At 39.8% G+C, this 18,666-nt stretch overlaps 1 protein-coding gene across 1 annotated transcript in view; it reads right to left on the bottom strand.

Moving 5' to 3' along the window:
* The window catches only part of CSTPP1 (centriolar satellite-associated tubulin polyglutamylase complex regulator 1), a 77,852-nt gene extending 69,054 nt beyond the window's left edge, over positions 1-8,798 (bottom strand). Inside the window, exon 1 of the mRNA XM_021533346.3 lies at positions 8,681-8,798. Within this exon, the coding sequence (XP_021389021.1) occupies positions 8,681-8,726 (46 nt within the window). The 5' untranslated portion in view covers positions 8,727-8,798. The remainder of the gene's footprint in view (positions 1-8,680) is intronic.
* Between the last annotated feature and the right edge of the window lie 9,868 nt (positions 8,799-18,666).

The following is an 18,666-nucleotide window of genomic DNA, read 5'->3' as shown; positions in this document are numbered from 1 at the left end:
AACAAGCCCAGCTATGTGCCTTACACAAGACATCAAGCATCTGCTTCCTCAATTATAGAGTGGAGGTTTCTTTCTCCCAGAAATGGATAGCAAAATTCATCACCTAAATTCTGCTTTCCTTCCTGGCTACACAGCGTTAGTCATTAACAGCACTGACTCTTTTTTAGAATCCCCTGAGATTTTGGTATTGAAGGAAGGTAAGGAGTTGTGAGGCAGTTTCACTGGAAAATGCTTACTCCAGAGGAGTTCCTGATCTCTGTTCTGAGCCATCTTTCCTACAAAGATTGTCAATGCTGTTTTGATGGGGTTGTTGCAGAGCTTTAGGTGTTGTTTACTCTTCCCTGTATACCAAAGCCAAGTAGCTTTAAGGTTGTTTTGTAAAGGTTTCCTCCTGAAGGTACAAATAAAAGTACATCTGTTTCCAAGCAAGCATCAGTAAATGTGGCAGGTGGGGAACAGGTCTGAATGCCAAGAGCGATTTATATTGTTCAACAGCCAGTCTCAAATAATTACCTAGGCCAGTCACAGAAGAATTTCAGAAATGGCAGATCTGCCAATACCTCACCACAGAATGACATTCACTTATAAGACTCCTGAGTAAAGACAGTTTGGTGCAACACAAACTGTTCTGCTGCTTCTACAGGGGGAAGACTGTACAAAACAAGCATTTGCCAGGGAGGAAACAGCACAGATTTACCACTGAGCCCCTTTGATGTTTTTGGCTAGAAACCAAGTTGGAGCAACAAAGAGCCGAGTCTGAGGTGATGTGCCAGCAAGAAAGCAGTAGACTTTCCAAATCTGCAAGTTCAACAATCAGAAGACAAGTTACAACGAACCCAGGAAAATCATTCCTAACCTGGAAAGCACATAAACCCTGTTCCCAAACCACACACCTCCATCCTAAACACGTATCCTACTGTACCTTTGCAAGTAGTGTCGTGTCCTAAAAAGAGCGGGAGAAAACCCTTAGGGAATATAGGAAAGGCAAGGACTGTTCTTGCTCCTTGCCAATCTGCTCCAGACTTGGCAGAATCACCCCCTCACCAGCAACTGGCCAACCTCAGACCCACATCAATATTCTCCAAACCATTTTAATTTGTGTTTAATATCCTGGTGAGCATCAAGCCTGTGCCACTTGATACACAGCATGGAAGGCACTTTCATCTTAGTGTGGGGCAGGTGGACTTCAAGAGAGGCCCGGAAATGATTATTCCCAGTGGATACAGTGATTAAAAGTAGGCATGAATATTGATTGCTATCAGGGGATTTCTCTGCCTAGAACACTTTTCAGGACAATAGTAAAATTGGTTAAGCACACCCTGGAAAATACCTTGCAGATGATAGCAAAATGGTGAGCCAAAGGTTTAAAGATATTATCTGGCACTAAAAGATATAGGGCGTAGCTTTATTTAATTATTTTAATGCAAAGGAATAAATTTAATTTATGTGAGTGATTAAAGAAAAATAGCTCTGCGCACCTGTGTCCCCTGAGGGAAGAATGAGTCCGTGCAGCTCAGTCATAGGCTCAAGATAGTAACAACTGGGTAACTTTATTTCAGCCCATCCTTCCTCCCTCCTCCTGAAGCAGCCCATCTCGCGTTCAGCAATCATCTCCCAAGGCCCCTCCTGAGGTGTCAGCAGTACCAGATCATGCCATGTCATTCTCAACACTTTGTGGGGAAGTATACACTCCTGTCACAGGATAGTCCCTATCAATGAACCATACTTCTCCATAGAGTCATAACCCTCCCCTAAAAGCCTTTGGGAATAGACATGCATGGTCCCACAGTGCTACACAGCACAATGTGGCTGACCTCTATAATAAATACCTTTGAACTGCTCCTGGAGAATAAATCAACTTTCAACATATAATTTTAGACATTGCAAAATGTACACAAAAATATATAGGTCAGTATTGAATACGATTGTTTGTAAAAGGGTATTTCTCTTAAGCTTTTAGTTGCATACCGTAAGGATACTGGCAAAGAGCCTCTATACCCATTTCCCAGAAGAGTGAGTAGAGGTGTGGGGAAGGGAAGGAAACTGTGAGCAGAGAAATTAAAAGAAAATAGCACTTTAAATCTCCTTGAGAAGTCTCCCTCCTTGCCCTTTTGGCTGCTGTGCTCTTTTCCAGGTAGCATAGTTCACACTGCCAAACCAAATTCCAGCTCTGGCTTCCTGTTCACTGACTGCCCAGTTCCATGGAACGATGCAAGTAATATGTTTTATAACCCAACTAATGTTCCACTATACAGGAAAGTCATAGAACAAAATGTAATTTGCAGACAGGTTTTAGCAGGCCAGAGAGGCAAAATAAAGTGCCAGGAGTCTGGTTATATACCAAAAGAGTAGTTCCTTAATTTATACAAATGGTACTTTCCACAACAAACACTGGAACCATACCGGAATATTAACTGTTAATGCAAGCATAGTCAAAAATCTGTGGCATTCTAGGCAAAATAAATAGGATGATTCATACATTTTAACAATTTCTGAAAATTCAGTTGCTCATATTTTGAGGCCCTCTTTGCAATAACAAGGCAGCAAGTCCAAATCAGAATGTAAAGCCCAAATACCCACTGTGCTATTACAGCTTTCTGTCTCTGCTAATTTTCTTCCTGACAGAACTCTAGTATACTGCAGTTTCTATGCAGGAGGTGTTATATCAGGATATCATCTCGGCATTTGTTTCAGGCTTACTGTAACAGAAGTTCCCTACTCATACAGAACTTTCCCATGCAACCCATATTCTGTATATATAACAAAAATTCTCAATTCTGAAATCCCAGGCAACTACCCCGAACAAGAAGCCAGTGTGCCTGACACACTCATTTGATAAGTACCACACTCTTTGCTGTCAGATTTAAAAACAGTTGGCTTTCACAAAGGAATCTGACAAAGCTCACAGAGGATTTTTCAGGCAGCCCATAACCTGATGTTAAGTAAATACCTTTGCATAGAATATCTTAATTCTTATCATTAAACCACTAGCAGTGATGTTATACTTGAAGCCTCAGTCCAATCAGTAGCAGCATGTACAGCTCCTCTAAAGCTGCCCCCTGCAGCACTTAAGAGAACGGCCTGTGATACTCATGTGCTCAAACCCCACCATCACATACATGCCCAATGTTTAAAATGAATTTTAGAATGAATGCACTTTTGGCTCAGAACCAAATTCAGGGATGAGCAGTGACTGTTAAATTCAAGCATGGCGAGACCAAGTCACAGAAATCTTCAGCTTACAAGTACAAGGCATAATGAGGATTACATCCACAATCTCTATAGATTTCTCTACAACAGATTAGACAATCACAACTAATTACATTTAGCCATAACCACACCAAATAATTTTGCATATGTATTTAAATAATAAAAATAGTATTTTTATAAGCTACCAAATTACTTGTTTCAATCTTCTGATGAGAACAAACAATCCATTACTTTGTAGGTTTGATTACACATGTCATAAGAACAAGCATTGATACTTGAAAAGTCTTGAAGGAAAACTTAATGCAAATAATCTCACTGCACAAAACTGAATATATGCACTGATATTCTCAGACCAGAAATTCAGGAGGAAGGAAGGAAATAGATGTCACTTTTAAGTCATGATACCATGTATATGTAATGGTTTTATTATCCAAGTGGTTATATGATTGCTTAACTCTTCAGGAGTCATGACTTCTGAGCAGGAGCTGTCTATCAAAGCAATTTGCTCTGTATGCACATAAGGGGGCTTTTTTTGTTTTTTTGGTTTTTTTTTAAGTTGGGGTCATTCCTGGCATAACTGAATATGCTGAAAAATCAGGAGTGGGAATTCCTGGATAAGACCAGCTTTTCTTACTTATTTGCCTCCTCCTCAGCTGAAGTGCTGAAAATACACACTACTTGATGCAATTAATGTTATGGTTCATTTCAGTTATCAGAAGCTCGAGAGCATAACAAGCTTTAATGGATCTGGAGTATTTCTGGCATTTTTAATCTCAGAGAACATATACTCTGAGAGCATAAGGTAATAGCTAAATACCATTTCAGCATTTGTTCTAAACTGGAGCTTAACTAAGGACTACCTTATTACCCACGTTGTAAAGATACATCCATAGCAACATAAAATCAATTTCATGTAAACATTACCAAAACAATAATGATGCAAGAGAGAAATAGTAAGGATATCAACTGCAACAACAAAATCACAGCAACTCTGGAAATTTTTCCAGCATTAATGGTTTTTCAGGATGCTCATTATAACCTTTTCAGATATCATTAAGGACTTAACCTCTTCAGATGTTGCTAAGAAATGGCCTGGGAAAGAGAAGTAAGTGAACAAAACAACCTAAATGCTACATCTCTGCACTGTCATAGTTCCTTCCAACTTTGCATAGCTTCACAGTGAAATTTCCTCTTAATACTCAAAAGCAAAATGTTTTTTGAAGGACAGAACATATAAGTACAAGTAGACCTTGTCACACCAGAGGTATCCCACAATGCGAGATGTGCTGTTACCAGGAGCATGTGCCAAGGGGTCACACACTGTAACTATAGCACGTTTCATACATTCGAATTTTCAAAACCACTTTCAACAAAAAAATTAAGAAACATTTCCATTTATAATTTAGTCTGGACCATAGCTGAGAATTTGGTTCAAACAATGAGCATAATACTGCACACAAACTGACTTAAAAGTGCAAGTCCTTCCAGCAGACTGCTTCCTGCAAGGTGTCATACAGCTGCTAGAAATGAGCCCCTCATTGAAGCAAATCATTGAGTATCTTTTCTTTTGTTTTTTGTTTGGTTGGGGGTTTTGGAGATTTTTGTTTAAATCTAAAATGATTAATCATGGAAGAAATTTTCATTCCAGTTTGTTATAAGGCATTAAGTAGCCTAATGGTTCCCTGCCTATTCATGCTCAGAGGGACATATGCAAAGGACTGTGCTCTCCAGTTCTGGAACTCTACCTAATTCAGGATCAGATTTCACCTGTACCTTTTAAGTAAAGGTGGAAATCCTGGAGTGCAACAGCAGTATGGTGGTGAAACCTCCATCTTCTGGACAAAGTACTAGGCTGAGCCTAAGATAATCCAAATTTAACTAACATTTCTATAAGCAAACTCTTACACATTATATTCAATCTACATTACGATTCTCCTATCCGTACAACAGAGCAAGAAATAAAATTTTTAAAAAGGCATTCTCTGCTCTTTTTCTAGACCATGAGATCTTTCAGTCACAGTACTACACAGAAGTTCACCAAAGCTCTATACTAAGAGGAGAATCAGTGTCAGCTGAGATGTCTGGACAACAATGTAGCCTATGTGTTGATTATGCTGTTAAAAGAAATTTGTACTTGCACTTTCCAGATCAATATTTCTTAAGACTGTTCAGAAGAAGAGTAAGCCTTAGGCTTCAGCAAAGACTCCACACAACTGAAGTTCTCTGTTGGGAACTACTCAGTTTTGTAAAAGAATGTATACTCTTTATAACCATTAAACCCAAGACCTTTTATGAGAGAGATGAGGAAACACAACTGTGTTTCTGGCATTTAACAGGCCCATGCTTCACTGATAAGGCACTTCCCTGGCACAGTATTTGCATTTTTACATGCCTTATATTGGCAAAGAAGGACAAAAAACAACATCCTGGAGCTGGGTAGTAGAAGGCAGGAGAATACATAAAAATAGAAGTTTTGAAATTTGCAGTACTCTACTGCTTTTTCTCCGTAACAGGAAATGGAAGCAGGGAAGTAATACAATATGAAGCTTCAGAGACAGCTGCATGAGCAGAACAATACCCTAAGTGCTCCACTGCCTGTTATAAATAACTGAGCAATCACCAGTTATTAAACCATAAGGAGGAAGCCAAGAAAAAGTCTCTCAAATATGCCTCATTTTGCCTACTGTAGGTCCAGTCTCATCCATCAAATGAGAAACAGATTATCATCGCTATACCCAAACAATAAATGCTGTTTATTCAGTGAAAATACTGTTTATAATGTCATGCTTGTAACAACATCATCTTCACTATAGCATTTCTGCCAACTCTGTAGACCTCATCTCCACTCCCATTCCCTAAATAATGGTTATCTCTTTTCTTCTACTTACTGTCTCATTGTGGCATGAGACATGTTGCCCTGATTTTCATATTCCAGGAACTCTGGCATAACAAAGCTTTGCAATTATTTTTCATCTAAAGTTAATACTTAATTCTCTCCCTGTTCATGTCTATTTTAACGCAAAACTGCTTTTATTTCCCTCTCAGCATTCTAGCTGGCTGTAGAAGAATTATCTCAAATAGAGCAGGGGCTGCGGGCTGTGTAGAATAACACAGCAAGTAGCACATTATGTTATTCTGGCTGCTCAATTTACGTGTTAGCCTGGTTTTGATAATGAGACAAGAGGAAGAAGGGTTTGGGTGAGTTACCCATCTGTGAGAGTCAGTACCTTAAGTGGCAAGCTAAGGCAAAGAACTTCAGAATGAAATTACAGAAAGTGAAATTTATCACAGCTCCTTACAACCCCACTTCAGATAACTGTATTAACAAGACCCTGAGGTGCACAACAGAACAATCCAAATAATGGTGATTTCAAAATGCCAATGTAGAAAACAGAAATGCAACTCAGAAAAACATGTGGGGAGGTGTGTTTGTTTGGGGTGGGAGAAGGGGGAGTTGGGGGTTGTTTTGGTTTGGTTTTTAACCATTTTCCTACTGCTAATCCACACTAAATTCTTTAGGATCTGTGAGCAGTTTGGCAAGTTACAAAGTCTCAGGAAGGCAAAAACACTGCTTTTGGTAACATTTATAGCTAATAAGAATATGTTTCCCCCTCTAATAGACGGCAGAAACTACAATCTAAATCAAAGATATACTAAGTAATGAACAGAAAAGACTCTTATAGAAGTCATTCTTCACCCAAATATGGTCACATGTCTTTTTCTAACCCCAGTGTCAGAATAATTTAGAAAGTTGTACAAAATGAAAAGGTAATTCCAAATCACCATGTGGAACAGAGATAAAAGGAGGCTTATTTAAGTGACTTGTAAAGCTGCTTGCACCTAACAATCTTGTACATCTAAGAAATCTCTCTTTTATATCTCATGTCTTGCTTTCAGATGTGCAACAGAAAACTGGTTTATTTTCACACTTTAAGTATTTTTAGTCTGCTTCCTAGATTGGTTTGAGTGATTCAATACTTATTGACAAGTTTCACACAATTAAAAGTGCCTATGTAATTAAAAACAATTACAAGAACCTGAAACCAAGCTGGTTCATTAAGGAAAATATATTTTGCAGTTTTCAACCTAGAGCCATTCTGGAAAAGGTATGAACTACTCTATTAGCATGTAGGTTAAAAATGCTGAAGTAGTGTGACAGAACAGCACAAACCCAAAGGGTGTGTGTCTAGTGTGTCTACATGGCACTATGATGCTGTTCTCAAACACCCAAAGCTCCACAACTGAAATCAGCAATAACAACTTCAGCAAGGTGAGGCCCATGAGTCACCCTGAATAGAGCAGTAAATAAACCTATTTCTTGAACTTCCTTGACACAGAACAGCATTGCAGTTATGCAGGTATGCACAAAGCACCCTAACAGCAGCCTAGCAGCTACAGAACACTGAGATTCTACTGTAAGATGACTTAGATCACTCCTTTGCATAAATGGTTAAACAGAAGTCTTCTAGTCTAGTACCCACGGCAAGACAGGTTTTCCATTTACAGCAGTGTTTCTGTACTCTTGTTCCATTTTTACTTACAGAAATGGCAAAATCATGATAGAACAAACAGCACAAAACAATCTGATCCATTTCTGACCTCCCTTGTACAAGAAAACCACAGAAAATTATGTATACCTTTATAAGAGTTATCGAACAGTCTCTTGGACCTAGGAAGTAATGGCTGCAGTTTCACTTCACAAACACTCTTGAACACAATCCAAATGCTTACTACTCGTAATTCATCTCCTTTTCAGCAATTAAATTAAGTCATATTGACTTTATTCCATCCTAATTATTTTTATTTGACACATTAACATCAAATCACTTTGCTCCTTAGTTTCCTGGAACATCAAGCCGTTACAGGCAGCTTAAAAAGGATGTAGTCTTCAAAGGAGTAGCTGCTTCACAGGTTAAAAGATTTTCATTTTATGTAGGGAAACATTGTCGACGCTACCTAATTTCAGAACAAAAGCTAACATTCGAACCAGCTCGCAACGTATCAGCGTCACTCCTTCCCATTGTTGGGAAACGAGCATAAAATAAGGATGCTCACATCGATCTGTGAGCAAAACAGGTTGGTAATGGGTGAAGTCTATCACAGAGAGGCTGGACACCGCTCACATCGCCAAAGCGGACAGTGGAGGAAGGAGGCGGCAGCTCAGCTCCGGCCGCGCTCTCCATCACCTCCGGGCACCGGAGGGATGCTCCCTGTGCCCGGAGGGCTCCGCAGCCCTCCCACCTCAGGGCCCACAACCCCGCTCTGTTACGGTCCGGGGCTGCTCGCCCCAGCCAAGGCGGACACGGAGCCGCTGCGAGCCCCCTCAGCCCGGCCCAGCCCGGGGCCGCTCGCCGCCGTCCCCGGAAAGGCCGGGCCGCGGCCACCCCGGCCCGCCGAGCCCTCCCCGAGCCGGGCCGCAGCACGGCAGGGAGAGAGAACCCTCGGGAAGCCTCCGCGCCGCGCTCCTCACCCAGGTACTCGGCGCCGGGCAGCGAGAGCCGCTCGGGGCTCAGCATCCTCCTCCCGCCGCTCCTTCCCGGCTTCCGCCCGTTTCCAAGGCGCCCGACGCTCCCGGCGCGGCTGGCGGTTCGCCCCGGCTGGGAACACGCCCCTCGCCGCCACAGTTCCGCGCCCACAGCCGCCGGCAGCCCCCTCGCCCGGGCCCTCGGGGGCTGGGCGAGGCCGGGAGGGAGCCGCGGGAGGGACGGTGCCTGGGGCCGGCGGCGGCGCCCGGAGCGGGGCTGCGCGGGCGCCGCGGTGCGCCATGCCCCGGGCGGCTGCTCCGCGGCCGAGGGACGCCTCGGAGAGGGGAGAGCGAGTGAGCAGGCTCCCCCGAAGAGCCCAAATTGCTAAAGCAGAGGCACGTGTTGTCTCATTTAGACAAGCTGCTAGGGGTTATTTAGGACTAGGGCTGTGGGGGGAAAACCTTGATTTGAAGGTGAATTGTAATAAGTTAAAATCATACAATATTCTGAGTTGGAAGAGACCCATCAGAATTGTCGAGTCTAGCTCCTGGCCCTGTGCAGGACACTCCAAAAATCACACCATGAGCCTGAGAGCATTGTTCAGATGCTGCTTGAACTCTGCCAGGCTTGCTGCTCTGACCACATCCTTGGGTTAATGATGTGTTGCAGCTGTGTTCCAGAGACCAATGACTGAAAGTGTGGCCAAGGAGATCCTTTAGGCTTGTGTCCTTCTGTCCATACTATCCCAGAACTGGAATTTCTGCATCCCTTGTGCTCAGGAGAGGTAGGTATGGGGAGCCTCATGAATTGTTGCTTCTGTAGATTCAAGCTGAAATGAGCAGAAAAGTCCTGAGTCACAGGGCTCTTTCCTTTCTTGCCTGGGAGCTTGTCTGGGAATGGCCATTGTATCAGGGATGTAGGAGTAGCAGAGCTCTTCATGTGGCTGGAAGCAAGCCTGTTGGACTCCTCTTTCACAAAAGCTGATGTGGCAAAAATTCCCAAAATACTTTGCAGTTTCTTTCATCAGCATTAGAAGAAATAACAGCCCAGGATGTAATCCTGGAAGTATTACCAAAAAAACCAACCAAGCAACCAGACAAAAAAGGACTGCAGGTGTTGTCCGTGTTTTTAATGACAAATGCAAAACAGAAAGTAACATTTGTACGTGCATATGATCTGCCTTTATTCCACTAGAGGAAAATGCTGAGGCATTGGCAACTCAATTTTAATCTATATTTAAAGGACGGAAACCTTTTAAAAGAGCAAACAAGATGCTATAACTTAAATGTTAATATCCCACTTAAGATTGCCTGGATCACTCCTTTGTCTTTTGTTCTGTCTTTAAAAGCATATAGCTTAGATATAAATATTTCAAAGATGAGCAGAGAGAATAGCTTAGGGAGCAGACAATGAGACACTCCAGCATGAAGAATGATTGAAAAAATGTAAGATTGTCTTAAAGAGGATACTCATGAAATTATGTTACCTAAAATTATTTGTACTACAATGAAACTCATTCAAAACTCCAGTTTGCTAAGTTATGGCGATAAATTTAAATATGGGATTTTTTTAGTGATAGATACAATTAGCTCACAGCATACATTGATACAAGATATTTTTGAGCCCAGAAATTCAGCAGAATTTAGAAAGGAACTATATTCAAGCAGAATGAGAAAACACAGGATTATGTTGTTACACACATAAGCAGTGTCACCGGTGTTTAAAAACCTCTTCTGTAATGCTGGTCAGCTGAGCTGGTAGGAGTCTTCTACAGGTTGTGTACTGTTTTCTTTTTGTTGTTTAAACCATTTCTGTAAACCAGAGTTTAGCTTTGATCAGTATCTAGAGCACTTATTTACAAGAGGCCAATAAAGTCCAGTTTTGAATACTACATATTCTGACATCTCTCTGGTTTTTCCTTGGGGTGGTCCCTCCCCTCCTCTCCTCTTCTCCCCTCTCCTCCCCTCCTCCTCTCCCCTCCCCTCTCCTTTTTTCTCACTTGGTCTCTATGGGTTAGACTTTGTTATTTCTTCAGACCCTAAGGGAAACCTTTTGGACACTGGTCCCAGTTGCAGTTTTAATAACAATAAGTTTCAGTAGTAATGGTGCTTGACTGTTAACAACTTCAAGAAAATTTTATAAAAACAAGATGTCATTTCTGAAGCTATTTATAGACTTTCCTGTTTACTATTATTTCTCCTTTGGCTTGCCAGAGCCTGGATTAGGTGATATAACAGATCAGCAGCATTTTCTTGTTCCCTCACTCTCATGACCTGAAAAGGGAGAAATGCTGCCAGCCTGTCCATAGGTGTTAAGGTTGTTTTACCAACTTGAATTTAGAACCCTAGACTAGTGCATTTTAATAAATTGAGAAGGCTTTTCTCGGCCACTGGAAACCATGTGGAGGTTTAATAGCTGCCCCCAGAGGGGCACATCTAACAAGAGCTTAATGTTCTTTTGGACCCAGCTGGAAGAATGATGGAGAAGAAAATTTCCTGTCACAGCCTCTTGGTAGATTATCAGAGGTACAGATCTCACTTCAGGGCAAGCCTATGGAGCACACTTTTACTGTCTACCCTGGGAATCATGGTGGTGCTTAACATCTCGTAGCTAAAATTGCTGCATTTTCTTTACCAGGGACATTTGGGTATCCAGATCGGTCTTTCAAGGAAGATAAGTTGGATTACATTGGTACATTTTGTGCACACCCTCTTTCAGAGGTAACGTGATCTTGATCTGATTTAGCTTAATTCACTTTGAAGTGTGGTTTAAGTACAGTTTCAGAAATCATGTTTAGTAAACTGTTAGTTATGTAAGAGACCATGTGACCACAAGTTTTAAAATAGTTAGTGGTGTAATTTAAATTACATGATGAAATAAAATGTCTTTATTATGTTAAGATGCATGGACTGAAAATCTTTCCTGTGTAAGTTTTGTAAGTGTTTTTCAGCAACTTAGCTAAAGTCAGATTTCTGGTTTTCTCCAGAAACACATACTTTGCCCCCACTATATTAATTGCTTAGCTTACTCTCAGCCGATTTTATGTTCATCTTCCTGAATTATACTATCAATGTGGAACTGAAATATTTTCCTTTTATTAACAAAGTTATCCTGAGAAACAGCTCCTCTTTCAGAGAGTGTATTATATAGAATAATAAACAGGACTAGATAGCAAGAAAAAAATTCCAGAGGAAATGCCTTGTTTTAAACAGCTTGCGTACCTTTCACCGGCTTCTTTAACTTTTCTTGGAATTAAATGTTTCATTTGCTTAGAATTTTAACAATTATTACTACAGTAGTTAAAATACAGTCTATTAGGTGTATTAGAGGAAACAACCTTTTTTTCCTTCAAGTGACTGATGGAAATGCTGTTGCTACAATGTACAAAGAACTAAGCTGTGGGCAGTCTTCAGTATTGTTTCATCTGACTGTGAAATCAATGTAAGACAGTTTCATAGAAACACTAGGAAAATGTCTCTAGCCTTTCTTGTTTATCCTGTTTTAAAACATAGTTAGCTAAGAGCCCCTCTTGTGCAGAACTCAGCTTTTTTGATTTTGATAGTGCTTTGTGTTCTTTGAGGCTTCTCATGTATTTTCCAGATGAGCTTTTCCTTGTACATAATAATTAATAAAATTGCAGGTGTTGTAACAAAAAGACACATGAAAAACAAATTATACTGTGAGGAGAAAAGCATTGAGTTAAATAACTGTCAATCTTTATTGATAATCTATTATTTTGGGCACAGTAGCAGAGATAAGTTTTGAGAAGAGATCTGAAGAAATGGAGAATAAGAATTTCACATGCTATTATTTATGTAAATGATGGAAATCTTGTAAGTGAAATTAGAATTCTATTTTGTAAGTAATTTTAAAAATCAATGGCACTAAAGCTGGATGATTCATATATGAGTCAGTTGCAAACCCATAAAATCTCTCATTAAATTTTTGATTTAATAATTATTTATATGGATTGTGACCAAACTCTCTAAACACATACACTAAAAATAAGATTATCTTAAATAAAATGGTCAGCCAAAACCACAATGAAATTATGTAATGAAATCCATGGTTTTATATTGTTGGTTCCTCAGGAGTCATTTACAAAAAAAAGATCCAGTACTTGTAGTGCTTCTCATAATCTGAGCCTTCTCAAACTGAATGAACTGTTTATCTGGTTCACCTGTAGCACAGTGGTTTTGCACAAGTAAATGACTTATTTTTCCCAAATAATGCAGTATTAATACTGGTTTACCTCTCCAGGTAAAACCTAGACAAGCAGATTTGACTTACACTGTTCTTTAAGATTTTCAGAGAAATAAGATTCACCAAGTTTTTCTCTCCTAGCACCTGCCAAAAGATGAATTCTGGAAACAACTGTGTGTTTTTCAGCTGGTGATAGATAACAAAATAACAGCAGCACCTCTCTTTAGTAGCCAGCATTTGTACCATTACAGAGCTTAACTGTGACACCAGTAATTGTAAGAGCAAATCTTAAATCAGGAATATATTGAACTAGTAAAATATCATGAGCATACAGGAAACGTGCTGTGAACATGATGCCATCATAATTTTTATTTTATTTACTAGTTTAGCTGCATTTTCATCTGGATTGCTAAGATTTTATTTTCCCTCTTGAACTGGTGGACAGAAAGAAAGTAAAGAGAGATCTGATCTGATTTTGAGATCTAAACAACCTCCAAGATCCTTGTATTTTAAATACAAGTTGGTGGGGGGAAAACCCCTTGAAATATTCTTCTACTCCTCAGCCATATGAGTACACTTGAATTCTGGATGATGTGCTTATGAGAAAAGGGAATAGTAATATGACAAATTCTGTGGCTCAGGGAGGCCACATGTTCATTTTCAGATCAATGGTAGCTGTAAGTTGTATAATAGATTCCTGGCATGTATTAAATGTACTGTCCAAAATCTGATTTTGAGTTTAGTGTTTAGTAAGCAAAGTTGGCTTTTTCATAAGAACAAACTGTTGAATGAATCATCCAGTTTTTGTTCCCATTATCTCATCAGGAAAGAAAGGACAACATCTTTAAAAGTACTTAAGTACCAAGTGAGTGACCCTTCCCTGTTGGAATGCCGCCCCACTAATGATGCAGAGAAGAAAAACAGCCATTTCTGGCAGAGTTTGCAAGATCTCTCATGCCAAACAAAAAAAAAAAGTCTAAAATGCCTGGTAAAAATAAATATCACTACGAAATTCTGGCATGAGAAGCATTTCTGACAGCCAAGGCTTAGCTCATCCTGGGGGGTAACCCAAAAAGGCCAGAAATTTTCATTCTTTGTTTCGACTTATCAAATGTTCCTTGCAAACATAAGATGCCAGACTCTGTTATCCATTAGATAAGGTGTTTGTGTGAGAAAATTATAATAAGTAAATGCCTCTGTGTGTGTGCAAGAGAGCAGGCAGAACTAAGTGGGAGTGAGCTGTTGTGTCTGGGGATGAAGCGAAGCCATAACTGATGGCTGCAGTTGCCAGCTCTTATGGGAAAGGTGTATAACTTTCTGTGTGCAGAACAGAGGTTAAACACATGCAAAGCACTCTGAAAATATTTTGTCGTATAATATCTGCATGGAAAAGCAAATGATAGAATCAAGGGTGAAAGCCAATAAAATGTAAGAAAGAGGAGATCACAGATTCATTTAAATAGTGGAATGGTTGAAAAACAATTCTTAATTCTGTCTGTTAGCTACACAAAAGGGCATTTAGAAGACACCACTACAGAACCCTGCCACTGTACAGGAGTTGTAGTCAAAATATTTTTCCAGCAAAAGCACACATGTGTAGCCTGGTGATTCACTCCCTAATATAAGAGGACATAGTGGTGAATGTTTTTTTCCTTTTTGCTACATAATGCATAAGGTGTTTTCAAGAGTGATACCTTTATGGAGTCACTAGAGGAGAAGATAGAGATTGGACAATGATGTAATGGTTGGAGTCCTTACGAAGAGAAGCAAATCACTTAGTGAGAGAGAATATAAACCAACTGAGGCTGAAACAGCAAATGAAGATTATGGCAACTAATTCTGAACAGACTAGAGAAAGCATGGAACATTTTTCAGAATATAATAGAAAATTCAGACCTAATTAAGTTTTATCTGAGGAATGTTTTTAAATTTTTCTTTTGCTTTTTTAACTTTATCATTCTAGTTTCTATACCACAACAAAATAGACTGACCATTCTGCATTTGAATCTGATAATAACATGAGATATTTAAAAAAATCCTTAAGATTCTAACTTCAAGGGTTAAATTTTACATTGTGTTAGTGAAGGAAGAGGTGTTCCTTGAATATGAAAAGTTTAGATGTGGATCCGAGTTTCAAATTCTGTGGCTAGTGTCCATTTATAATATTTACTAAACATACTCAGTATGCTCTAAGTTTTGTGAAACAGAAACAAGAGAAACCTATAGTCCCTATGACATGGTCTTCCCTGTGCATTAAAAGTGTTGGGTTTTGCTCACTCAAACTCTGATACAGTTTCCAACAAGTCTGACATAGAATGAAGCACAAATGGAAATGCAATACACAAACTCAGATTACCTTAAACTCTTTGAATGCTAATATCATGTTAATGTGTTAAGTTTCTAAAATCCTAAACTTGCAATGAAATGGACGCAAGTATATGTGACTGGGAGGGGTGTTGGATGTGTGTGCATACATGTGGGTGGCTCCTGTGAAGGGAATGTGCAAGTCTTGATCTTGCTCCCACCTCTGCTTTTATTCAGGTCTCACCCAGTGCTCATAGGGAGCAATTAATTTGTTCCCTCTCTCCCATTTTTCAAGAGCTAGTATGACAGAGGGAGAGGTTAAGAGGAATCTCTGATTCAGCCATCTGATAGAAAAGCAGATGGCTGACATCTTATCAGAAACACTTAAGGGTTGTATCTTGTTTGTGTTGGCAGTACTTGCCAATAAAGTATTAGACATGAATAATCTGCAAAAAAGAAAACTCTCTTTATAGTTCTGTCTACATTTTTACATCTCCATAGTGGCTTCTGCAAACAAGAAAGGTGTGTGAGCTGAGAGAAAGATGTTTATGTTTTCACATCTATTCCCATGACTACTTGTTTCTTTACAAGCCCAATTTAAGTATTCTAGGTTTTTTAAGAAAGGAAAAGTCAGCCCATCATAGATATTCCACATACTGAGATATAAGGTCCCCTTTCTTTCTGATTGTGTGATTGATTTTTACCACAAACTTCTTATCTGACTACAGTGACTATTGGTGGCAAGCTACATTAATAGCTGGAAGTCAAAGAAAGATACATGTCTTCAGTTCCTTAGAAAATACTTCTCTGTGGAGTCAAAAATTAATTTAGGAGACACAACTTGCTACTTATCCATTTGAATGTGTTTGGGGAATAAAGGTGGCTAGGCTTCTGTCTTCAAACTGAATTCTTCTTTTGCTGGATTTTGAGAGAACATTTCCCTTTTAAGCTCTTCCTATTTTCCTTTTTTTCTGTGCCAGAGTCAAGGTATTAAGCTGTGCAATTCCTAAGGGTAGGCCATAGGCTACTACCTTTGCAATGCAGACATTGTGCAAGGCCTGGATAATTGCCATTTCACTGCAGGGAGGAGTCTCATCAGGAATTGAAGAGGGTGTTTATTTGCATTATTTTTACATAGATGATGTTAGGGAACCAGTAAAAGAAGGAGCAGAACCAGCTTTCAAAAACACAGGAAGAGCTACCATCTCACCATCTCAAAGAAAATGTGAAGAAAGATTTGGTTTGGTCTGTTGTTTGGTTTTGGTGTTTTTTTCCCTATTTTGAGAGTCAATTTATTTATGGTTTTGTTTCCTTTTCTTCTTCTTTTTTTTTTTTTTTTTTTTTCCTAGAGTGGAAGATTAAAGGGCCTTGGAAGTTGGTTGCTGTCCCACCTTCTAGACACACAAATGAAAAGGGGTGGGGTTAGATGAATCTGTACTTTGGACATTACATTACAAAGGACCTTTTGCAAGATTCTTTATATCTCAGCTTTTGAATGTAGCCATTTAATGTAATCTTTAGTTTTACTGGTCTGCACTGCAGAGTAGAATTAATAGTAGTCCATGAGATGATCATAAAGTTTCCCAAAACAAATGTGCAATTGGAATGCTTAGAAAGCAGCAGTTAAATGAAAGGTCAAGAAAATTAAGTAACACCTAAATTCTCATCTGCTAACCTGAATTGTATATTGTTTTGAATGAAAACAATTGTGGTAACACTGCAGAAGGTGGCATATGGTTTTATTCTTATTTTAAGCATAAGTGAGCAGTAACTTGATGAACACTGTAGGGGACAATGGTGACAATATTTGAAAGTTTATGACACCTAGGAGCACCTCTAGGTACACAGTAGTACTGCCAGTACTTAGAAAACTTAAGGAAAGGCAACAAAGGAAAATATGATAACATAAAATATAAATCAATGTTAAAATTTCATTTAATGTATTTAATATGGAGACCATAATTTACAAACTAGATAACCAGATGCAAAAGCTGTCAATCCCTCAGCTCTTTGGAAAATTAAACTATTTGTTTACATCAGTGAAGTTGGACACCCAACTGTCCTATATATGGGTAAAATCTGACTTTTAACTTACCTGGTAAGCCAAGCTACAAACTCTTTAGTTCACTGGTGGTATGGAAGAGGGAACTGATGTGGGTAATGTATCAGTGAAATAACTAAAGAAATTAAAAGTGCCACTGGAAAAATCTCATGTGTTGCTTCTCTTTGGACCGCCACTTGCTGCTTTCGGGGGTCACTCGCCGCTGTCCCCCGTCCCTCCCCGGCCCCCCGGGACCCTCCGGCTAGCTGTCCCCTCCGGGGCCGGGGTTTGCCGCGGTCCCGCTGCCCTGGGCTTACCAGGCAGCGTCTGGGTTAGCACGGTCCGAGCTGCGGCGCTGCCTCAGTCGCCGCTAGGATTCGAGATAAAGAGACCCAGAGAGACCAATGGTATGCTTGTCCAGAGAGATTGTATTGCCTGAAGCGTTGCAGGGACCAAAGGCCCCAGGCTATTGCCCAGATACAGTTTTATACAGCAAAATTAAGAGATAAGGTCTAAACAATAGAGACAGTGTCCAGCTAAGGCACATCAGAACCACCCCAGGGGCCAGGTCCAATGGGAACTGCTCAGGGGTGGGGAAAAGGGAGTTTACAGAGGAATGCTGAAGCAGGACTTTCCCGAAACAGTGGAGGATACATAAATGTATCTTTTCCCTCAGTTTCTCATTCCCAAAGCCTTTCTAAAACAATGGGGCATACATGAATGTATCCTTTTCCTCAGTTTACCATTCCCAAGGCCTTTCTAAAACCTTCCTCCACGCTATCATGCCAGCATGATAGCTACACTCATGGTCTAATACCTACGGTTTATCTTGAACTTAGAGCTCCACTGGGAACATTTTGATGTTTTCCTGGCTTTTCTGTTTATTTAGTGGAGGTCACTAGTAAAACAGAATTTGGTCAGAGTGCAGAGTTTGTAATTATCTTTCCAGTTAGAATTTCCTGAACTATATCCATTGTAGAACCTAAATTCAGTAGGGGTTCCAAAAGATCACCTAGACCAGTCTGTACTGCAGCAAGACTAAACATATCAAGGCTAGGACCAGCATGCTTATCAAATTGTGTTCTCATAAAAATCCAGTGGAAGAGATTCCACAGTCCCCCTAGACAGTCTGCTCCATTGTTGAAAAATCCTCAGTTGGAATGCTGATCACAAGAATCTTTTAAGCATTTCTTGTTGCAAATGAAGTTGACTCTTTCATGTCTTTCTACTGGAGCCATAGAGGATGGCTGATCAACATCTCTGTAATTAGCTCTTATAAATATCAGAAAGCTGCATCTGGCTTGAAGCTTTTATTTCTTATCTAGGTATACCTAATTCTTTCAGCTTTTTCTCAAAGGGTTTGATTTATACATTTCTTGTTCTTATTATTTTCTTGTTTATTTTCAGTTGTTTTTATGTTTCTATGGTGTTGAAGCAGGACCA

Source organism: Lonchura striata, chromosome 6, assembly GCF_046129695.1.
Source record: "Lonchura striata isolate bLonStr1 chromosome 6, bLonStr1.mat, whole genome shotgun sequence".
In the NCBI taxonomy this organism is placed as follows: Eukaryota; Metazoa; Chordata; class Aves; order Passeriformes; family Estrildidae; genus Lonchura; species Lonchura striata.
This window is presented reverse-complemented; position numbering and strand designations above follow the sequence as displayed.